Source organism: Ictidomys tridecemlineatus, unplaced genomic scaffold (genome assembly GCF_052094955.1).
Source record: "Ictidomys tridecemlineatus isolate mIctTri1 unplaced genomic scaffold, mIctTri1.hap1 Scaffold_540, whole genome shotgun sequence".
Lineage (NCBI taxonomy): Eukaryota > Metazoa > Chordata > Mammalia > Rodentia > Sciuridae > Ictidomys > Ictidomys tridecemlineatus.
Window position 1 is genome coordinate 51,746 of NW_027523577.1, and position 10,159 is coordinate 61,904.

Consider the following 10,159-nt stretch of genomic DNA (forward strand, 5'->3'; position numbering starts at 1 on the left):
CTGCAGTAAAACAGGCTTTAGATGCCAGAGACATTAATGAACAAGGGCAAATTGTGGCAGCTGCAGTAAAACAGACTTTATATGCCAGGCCAAGAACATGCTACAATTGTCAACAAACAGGACATTTTAAAAGGAATTGCCCCATAGGAGGAGGGTTTAACAAAACTAGGTATCAAAGGAGTAGAATACCGGGTATTTGCCCACGATGCGGTAGAGGGAGACATTGGGCTAATGAATGCCGCAGTCTGGCTGGGCACAATTCAGGAGCCACTTGTCAAGAGAAACTAACTTTATTTTTAGAACTACAAACGCCAAACAAAACAGCTCCTCAGGAAAAAACCCTCAGAGCCCAACTGCCACCACCGGCTTCCCACAAGCCTCTCACCCCCACCCCAGCCTCTTCACCTCCCACAATCCTCCTGCTCTTGAGGCCGATTGGCTGGGTCACATGGGCGGAGCCAAAGAAGTCCCCCAATGAGCAGCTCTGTGGTCTGAAAGGGCAGGGAAACAGCCCAATGAGCAGCTCCGTGGAGGAGCCAATCAGCTAGATGTTGCTGGGGCCGCTGTGAGCCAATCATCAGCTGGCAGCTGGAAGTTTGCTGGCAGCTGGAAGTTTGCTGGGGCCCCTTTGGCTGTGGCTCTCAACATCTCCCCCTCTCTGTTTAAACAACAAGCATGTGGCTTAGGGACCGTGCCTGCCTTAGGTTGTCCAATACTACATATGGTCCTTACCCGTTATCGGATGAGCTGACCTCAAGGCATCAGCCTCCTGTCTTAGGTTGGTACCATTGCAATTGGATCTTACCCGTCACTGACTACTAGTCCAGTATACAGCCACATTTGTGGAGAGGTCTTTGTACCAGAGGGGGTGGGGGTGAGGTTCTTTGCCTCACCTCTGTTGGCCCCCAAATTTTAGCTGAACGATCATGACAAGCAGAAGGGAGGAAGATACACCAAGCCAATTGACGGCTCCTTTTGGAAAAATTGTACCACCGATGACATTATCAGCAAAAATACCCCAACACTACCACAAGTCGATGCACCAACAGATAGTTCACAATGCATACAAGTGATACATAGTTTAGGCAAGTTCTGCAAGCAGTTCAATGATGGCTATTGCAGAAACTGTAGATTAGTTTTATCTTTGTCTTCACTGGCACTGGAATGAAGATAGGAATTCTGGCAATAATGGCTAAAGAAAAAATTGTGTAACATTCCAGAAGGCACTAAAAGAAAACAATTTTCTTAACAATTTACATTATCTTGAAGAGAATTATTAAATATAATGAAAAGGAAAGGTGAAAGTAAACAAACAGATCTGTTAACCTCCTTTTTTGTTTACATATTAAAACAATTCTTAACAGTTATTTACCCAATTTAAATTAAACCATTTAAATCACGTGAATAAAAAATATTTGGATCCATTTTTTTCATGAGCGCTCATCATATATGATATATGGACATATGTACATTCAAACATATAACACAAAACAAAGTGTGAACACATAATATAATACATACAACACATAATAGTAAAGGCCTTATAACTTTTTACAGGTGAAATCTCCATTGCAATGTTTAAAAACTCTATAGTAAAAAAAAAAAATAGAACTGATCAGCAAAACATCAACCTAGGTCTGTATGAAATCAAAAAACAAAATAGAACTTCATGATATGGGAAAGGGCAATAATAAAATAGATATTGAAAAAAGCATCCTGGTTCTGTCGCAGATATAAGGATAGCCACCTGTACACTTGTAATCCCAGCATTTCGGGAGGCTGAGGCAGCAGGATGGTGAGTTCAAAGCCAGCCTCAGCAACTTAGAGAGGCCCTAAACAACTTACTGAGAACCTGTGTCAAAATAAAAAATAAAAAAGGCTGGAGATGTGGCTCAGTGGTTAAATGCCCTTGGGTTCAATCCCCAGGACAAAAAAGAAAAAGAAAAATTCTAAAAACTATACATATATAAGTGTGTGTGTGTGTGTGTGTGTGTGTGTACATATGAATGTGTTTTTTAAATTTTTTTTATGAATGTGTATTGAAGTTTAAAAAAATGTTCAGATAATTTAGAGAATAAAGAGAAATATGGGTGGAAAGTTATAATATATCTGGAAATTAAAGAGTTGATCAAACTATAGAATATCACCCGTTTTTGTGAAAAAGGCATTTGAATTTATAAATGAGCTGAAGTAGAAAAAAGTAAATTGAATGAAAATAAAGAGAAGGCAACTTACATGCCAGCTCTTTGTTTTTTCCCCCAATTAATTAACATAATAATTGTGTATACTTGCCGAGCACCATCTGATATTTCCATACCTGTATACATCGAGTAAATCTACTACTTCAAAAATACCATGTAATTGTGGTGAGAACAACCAAAGCACCTACTCTACCTTTTTTGAAATATACAAATCATCACTGTCATGGCCACAGGGGTGGAACTGAAAGACGCCTTCTAAGTGGAATAAGCTGTGTAAAAAAATGGCAAGAAACTCTGTTGTATTAAAGCAAAGGCTCAGCCCTGTCCCAGCACTGCCCGGGGTGGGGCTTGTTCCATGAAGGGCCAGGAGGTGAGTCCACATACTGGTCTCTGTCACCCTTGCCAATAGGAAGTCAGAATGGAATTGGCCGCATGAGAGTGAAACTGCTCTTGCACTAAGAGGTTGGCATTGCACTCTCTAGTTCCTACTACAAAAGGAAACAGTCTACAAAATAACAATCTCATGGCTAGAGCCTCAGCTATTCCTAATCCACACATCAGAGATGTTAAATAGTGTAGACTCCCAAGCTTTGTGGGGACTCTTGTCAATCTGCTTTCACACACACACACACACACACACACACACACACAAACACACACACACACACACACCAGTTTAAATTCAACTATTTCCAATTCATTAGCAAAGAGATATGCTGTTGATCATCATAAGTAGCCTCACAATACTAATATATGCTTTAACATTAAGACAAACCTGTTGTCCTTTGAATAACCCTCAGTGAGCTTTTTTTTTTCTTTTTTTGGAAGGTCTTGATGCTTTGGTTGCCAGGGTGTTTGGGATTGAGACAGTTGTGGCAAGAAGAGTCCAGGCCATGGGGTAGGGAGTGACCTGATCTTGAAACACTAGTTTTTCTTAAGGGGACGCAATCACAGCTGAGGAGGCATTGACATCCCAAGGCTTCATCTTCCAGGAGTTCTCCCATCAGACGAGGCTCCCTGTGGTTTTCAGTCATCCTCATTACCTTCTCCCTGCTCTCCCCTTCACGACTTCGGTTTGGACGTTCCCCCCAAAACAACGAGTGAGACAATGCAAGAAGGGTTAGAGGAGAAATGATTGGGTGATAAGAGCCTTAACCCAATCTGTGAATTAATCCCCTGATGGGATTAATTGGATGGTAACTGTACACAGGAGGGTGTGGCCTGAGAAGGTGGATCCCTGGGGGCGTGCCTTTGGGGTATATATTTTATAACTGGTGAGCGGAGTCTCTCTCTGATTTCTGATTGTGATGTGAGCTGCTTCCCTTTGTCACACTCTTCTGTAATTATATTCAGCCACATCTTGAGCCTCAAGGAATGGAGCTATGAAACTGGGAGTCCCCACATAAACTTTTGCTCCTTAAAATTGTTCTGTTCAGGTCTTAGAGCAGTGAAAGAAGCTTACTAAAATAATGACTGACTAATGACTGACATTCCCACCTGCTAAGACTCAGTTACTTACATTCTTTGGGTATTTGGGCACTGATTCAATCTGACTTTTCCCTCATGAGAAAGGGTGAAGTTGGGCGGAGTGACCTAAAGTCCTTGTTCTCTATCGGGTGGGACATAGGCAATTAAGGGTACACAGCATCCTGGCATCCGGAAGTCTAGGTGACAACTGGGATCATGCTAGGACAATAATAAATAAGACAGCAAATTGTATATTGTGTACAATTATCATAAAAGCAATCAGCATAATAAGCCTTCTCTGAAACCATGAAGATAGTATATAACTGGATTATCTTAGGGCAGAGTCCAAAATACCATTGATTTGTGAGTGGAAGCCATTTAAGCATTTAAAACATTGGTACAGAAGTTAAAAGTCTAAGTTGTTAGAAGTCATACCAAGGAATGCATACTCCAACACAACTTTTCTTTTACTGTGTTCATAAATGCTTGTGTGTTTCTGTGTGTGGCATGACCTATGTATGTCATCAATATAGACTATATACATTTGTGTCTTTCTGCAATGTCAGAATTTGTTGAATGACGAATTCAGAGGCTACACCACTTTCATAAATGTCAGTTCTCTACATACTTGCATGTCATCTGATTCTAAATACCTACCAAAGAAAATAAGAACATGTAAAGCTGTGAGAGAAAAATGTCAGGTCACATTTATATGTAATCCAATAAAGCTCACTTCTGACTTCACAACTCAGACCCTAAAATTTATGTGCTTCATTCCTTCTGCATTCTTGCCAGCATTTACTGGTATTTGTATTCTTGATGTTTGCCATTCTAGATGCAGTGAGATAGAATCTCATTATAGCATTGATTTGCATTTCTCTGCTAGCTAAAGATTTTAAACAAAGTTTTCATATACCAGTTGGCCATTTGTACTCATTTTTTGAAATATGTCTATTTAGTTCATTGGTTCATTTACTGAATGAGTTGTTTTGCTAGTGGTAGGTTTTTTGAGTTTTTTTTTTATGTTCTTGCTATTAATCCTCCTTTGGAAGAGGAGCTGCCCAAGATTTTCTTCTTTTGTGTAAGTTTCTCTCTTCATAATGCTAATTGTTTCTGGCACTATGCAAAAGCATTTTATCTCCTTGCCATTCCATTGGTTGATTCTTGGTGGTGTTTTCTGAGCTACCGGATTCTCGTGAAGAAAGTTGCTGCCTGGAGCTATATATATAAAAGTGATGATTTTATATATATCTACTCTATCAGGTGCAAAGTTTCTGCTATTTCAAGTTTTTTGATCCATTTGCAGTTGACTTTTGTACAGGGTGAGAGATTTCTATTTTTACTTTTTTTTTTTTTTTAAACATGCGTATCCAGTTTTCAAAGGACCATTTGATAAAGATGCTGTCTTTCCTCCAACACAAGATTGTGGCACCTATGTCAAGAAATAGATGCCTGCAACCTGTAACTATGCAGGTTTGTCTCTGTGTCTTCCATTTTGGTTCATTGCCCATGTGTTTAACTTTAGGCTAGAAATATCCTATGTTTGTTACTATGGCTCTGTAGTACACTTGAGGTCAGGTATTGTAATTCCTCCACATTAACTCTTTGGGGTCAGAATTATTTAACTATTATTGGTCTTTTGTTTTGTATAAATTTTAGGATTAGTTTTTCTCCTTGTAAGGAGAATATTATTGATATTTTCATGGGAATTTCATTGAATCTGTAGAATGCTTGGAGTAGTCGGACCATTTTAACAAAATCAATGATACCTATTTATGAATATGAAAGTTTTTTTTTCACCTTCTCATGGCTTCTTAGATCTCTCTCTCTCTGTGTGTGTGTGTGTGCGTGTGTGTGTTTGTGTGTGTCTGTGTGTGTGTGTCTGTGTGTATATGTGTCAGTTTGACTTGTAGAGATATTTCATTCTTTTGTTTAGATTCATTCCCAGTATTTAATTTTATTTTTAAAGCTCTTGTGAATGGAATTGTTCTGCAACAGATTCATTATTGGTATACTCTGAATGTGAATCCTGTTAATTTGGTGAATTTGCTTTTAGAATTTTGTCAACAAAACATCATATCATATCATTTGCAAAGAGGAACAATCTGACTTCTTTCTTTCCTAGTGGTATCCCTTGAGTGTAATGAATAGGAGTGGGGAGAGGAGAATGGGCATCCTCAATCGTTTCTGATTACAAAGAAATGCTTTCAAGTTTTTTCCACTCACCATAATTTTGGCTTTGTGTGTGTAATGTAGAAACTTTATGATGTTAAGTTCCTTGTATTTTTAGTTTATTCAAAAATTTTATCATAAATGGATGTCAAATTTTGTCAAAGACTTTATGCATCTGTTGAGATGTTTGTGTGATTTTTGTCCTACATTCTATTTATGAAGCATATTACTTTTGTTGATTAGCCTGTGTTGGACCATTCTTTCATACTCAGAATGTAACCAACATGACCATGATGAACAATGCTTAGTGTGAGGTTGAATGTGATTTGACAATATTATGTTAAGGATTTTTGCCTCTTTGTTCTTGAGGAATAGTAGTCTGGAGCTTTCTTTCTTTGAAGGTTACATATCTGGATTTGGTATTAAAGTTATACTGGTTAACATAGATTGTATATGCAAGTGTTACCTTTCTGTTTCCTGGAATATTCTGAGTAGAACTTGTACTAGTTCTTCCTTAAAAGTCTATTTGAATTCAGCTGTGATACCATCTGGTCCTGGACCTTTTTTTTTTCTTCAGAGTAACCAATATAATTTTGTTTACAAAAAACCACGAGCCTCCTCTTATTTTTATTTTTAATTTTTCAGGGTGAATGAGAATGATCTTTACACATTTGTTTGCACTTTCCAAATATTCTGCAATGGGCATATTTCACATTTAAAACAAAACAACACCCAAAGTTGATTGCTTCCCAAGAAGGAAAGATTCATGCTGATGTCAGTCATTAGAAGTCACAAAATGCCTCTCCTCCCTGGTCCTCAGGCATACTGGGGAGCTGGGGTGCAGTACTGGGATTCCTTCCCCAGTACTCCAAAACTGAACAAAACAACATGGCCAAATGATAAGAAATGGCTTATAAAGCATTTGACAAATGACATCCACAGAAACTTTTAGGAATTATATTTGTTAGCTCTAGAAGTAGCAAAACCTTGCTGTTAGGTCTCAACATCTTAAAAAACAGACAAGCTGACCACAGAGACCCTGGTTATCTTGCCCTGCTGTGGGACGGGCGAGGTGCACTAGTAAGAGCAATCCCAGCCCATTTACCCAAAGATTATGACCTGGGGCACCACAAGCCCTGCAAAAGATTTCTCTAGGCTCCCACTATAATAAAGTGCAAAATCTGGGTGGCAGCTGAAGGCCCCCCAGACCAGATCCTCCTTCAGCAGCTGCTCCCACAGACAGACTGTCAGTGTCCCAGTGTCACAGAAGTCAGAGATGCAACCCAGGAGGTGAGGTGAACAGGCTGTTCCTCCTGGGCTCTGACCTCTGGGGCAACTCCTTCTCTTTCTGAGGAGTGACCTTGATGCTCAGGGCTGGTTCTTCCATATGGTTGGGACACACTTCTGGGCTGGGCTTCACCCTAGGGGTGGCAGCTTCTTTCCTTCTGGGCACTGGATTTCCCTAGGATGTCCTGTAGAGCCTTCAGGTGGGTCACCTTGGAGGCCTGGTCCAAAGCCTATTCCACTTCCTTTTCTGGACCTGGGTTGGTCCTTCCATCCCATCCTTCTGACCTTCAGCTTCAGCTGCAAATTCAGAGTTCATGGAGTCAGGAGAACTATCTTTGGAGTCAACCTTAAGGCTGCAGGCTTCTTCCTCTAGAAAAGCCATTTCTTCTAGGGAGGAGTTCGCAGGGCGCATAGAGGATCCCTTGGACAAAAGAAGGCCCAGCACTCCTAATTAGGCAGCCTTTGGAGGTGGCCCTGCCCACACCTGGACCACAGGAAGAAGAGGAAGGAGACGCCAGGGAGGAGGGAAGCAGAGGAAGAAGAGAAGGAGGAAGAATTTCTGCAGTGGGATGAGTTCCTGGATAATCACAGCTTCCTCCTTATGACCTTTCAGGTGCTTGGGGCTGCTGCCCCCTCAGGAACATGATGCAGGGCTGTGAGCTGGCCAGTTGGAGGGGGCCACGTCCCTGGGCTCTGAAGGCAGCTGGGCTTGTTGGGACAACCTTCTGCAGTGGTACTTGACCTTGAACTGCTTGGATGCCACGGGCACCTTTCCCTCTTTCCACTGCCCATCCACCACTGTTCTCAAGGTTTCAGAGATGCCATGGCACTTTGGAGAAGTCCCAATGATTGGAGACTGACTAAAGGCTTTGGTTTGACTCCCAAACCCACAACTGGACTCCATGATCACCCAGGCTTCTGTTTGCACTCCTCTACTTCAGGGAACTCAAAGCACTCCAGGGACTGCTAAGTGCTTACCATTAGTTTGCAATACAAAGGCCTTCACAGTGCCCTGGATTGCTAGACCACAATTACTGTCCTCTTGCCCTGCTTGTTCTTCTTCTTGGTGGCTCTGGGCCTTCCTGCAAGACATGGGAATTGGCCAGTGTTCACCAACTCCTCACCTCCTCTGTACTTGGTATTCTTGTTCTGCTTGTATTTTTCCTGCTTATCGTTTATGTTCTCCTTTTCTCTGTGTTTTGACTGGTGAATCACAACAACATTGGGAGGCAGAGTGAATTCCACTTTCCTGAGGTTGAATTCAGACTTTGGTTGGTTCTGTTCTTGGAGAAATTTCCACTGATCCAGGGTGATTTCTCCAGTAGCTGAATCCACCAAGCGCTCTTCTGGCTCTCCTGCTTTGCTATAGGAGTCTCCTTGGAGCTCTCCTTGAGTGGCTCTCAAGATTGTGTCCTCAGGCCCAAGAGCTATTGTTTCCCTGCCCAGGGACACACTCCCATTGTCAGTTTCAAGTTCACTCTTCTGGACATAAAAGAGGACATAGGCACACTGACTCAGGACACAAGCAGTGTCACAGGCCACTACCTTAGCATCGTCCATTTTGTACCACTGGCCATTGCCAGCTTTTATGTAACAATAGTAGTGTCCACTGCGACAACTCACCCCAGCATGGACCAGCACAGCATAGAGGGCATACACCAGTGGGCCTCTGCCCTGCTGAGACATGTATGGCTACATGTCAAGACACTCAGGATAGCGCACGTGCTTAGCAATTTTTTCCCCTGTGAGATCCGAGAACCGTTTCAATACAAGCATAAGAACTTTTGGTGCCTTCTGCAGGGTCAGGGTCTTGCAGGCTGGCCTCTTCTTCTGACAAACACCACACTGGTAGGCGTTCTCCCCTTCCAGCCACTCAGGCTTCACCGAGTGCTCCAGTGCATGCTGCACACTGGGAGCTGCCGTGATGTCTAGCATAATGTCCAGGTAGGGGTCAAAAGTGTCTGAAAGGCCACAGCAGTGGAGACACTTGATTTGCGATCTCCAGCACCCTCCAAATATCTGGTGCATGAGGGTAGGGTCCTTGGGGTGAGCACCTGGCTGCTTGTGCCCACGCAGACATGCTTTCTGCATGGCATGGAGAGTAAAGAGCAGAAATTCATGGGCATCTTCTTGCCAGGAAGTGTGGAAGCCGTGAACCAAAGCAGGCAGGGGCTGAATGACATCCCCAGGGTGGCGGAGAGCCCGTGTCATGTGGGCTTGCATCACACACAGCACGCAGACCCTTTGACGAGGACAGCATTGGCAGTGCTCCTGGGACAGCATGTAGTTGGCCAGGGGAGGTGTGTATGTCAGGCACTGCAGGGCTGCATTCATGTAGCAAGTGTTTCCCATGTTCTACAGCCCAGCACCAGCTGTGGACGGTCTCTGCCAGTTCAGACAAAGTTTCCCTCTAGGAGCCAGCAGTGGCCCCACAGGAGATGAATTCTTATTCAAGTGTGCATCAGGGCAAGGTGACAATGATGACTCTGCAGGTAGAGAAGGACCCAAATGAGCTTTAGCATCAGCTGCATTTGATGAACATTCAGATTTTATACAGTCATGAAACTGAGACTCACCTCCACAGTGGAGTGAAGCTGTCTCCATGTCTCCAGGAGCAGTGACCACCAGGTTTCCCTGCTGAATCTCGAGAGGGGAGAGCTTCTCCTTCAGAGCTGGCCTTCAAATGACAGCCTGGTCCATGTTTTCAGCCTTTTATAGCTCAGCCTCCTGACCACACCCACTAACTTCCTGCCAGATCCACCAATCACCTGTAAGTACTTAATTGAATTAGGGATTTGGGTGTGGCCAGTTCACTTCCTGGAGAGACTGGTAGACTCTTTTCCCTGTTTGTGAATCCCAGGAGCATTTTTTTAAGAGAGAGAGAGAGAGAGAGAGAGAGAGAGAGAGAGAGAGAGAGAGAGAATTTTTAATATTTATTTATTTTTTTTCAGTTTTCAGTGGACACAGCATCTTTATTTTATTTTTATGTGGTACTGAGGATCAAACCCAGTGCCACGCACATGCCAGGCAAG

General features: G+C 42.6%; 1 protein-coding gene across 1 annotated transcript; it reads right to left on the reverse strand.

Moving 5' to 3' along the window:
• Positions 1-7,601: 7,601 nt before the first annotated feature.
• Positions 7,602-9,555, reverse strand: LOC144374003 (ubiquitin carboxyl-terminal hydrolase 17-like). The gene is given in 1 exon segment (XM_078036968.1): positions 7,602-9,555. A coding segment is annotated over 1 exon segment (1,332 nt). The 5' UTR covers positions 9,480-9,555; the 3' UTR covers positions 7,602-8,147.
• Positions 9,556-10,159: the final 604 nt, after the last annotated feature.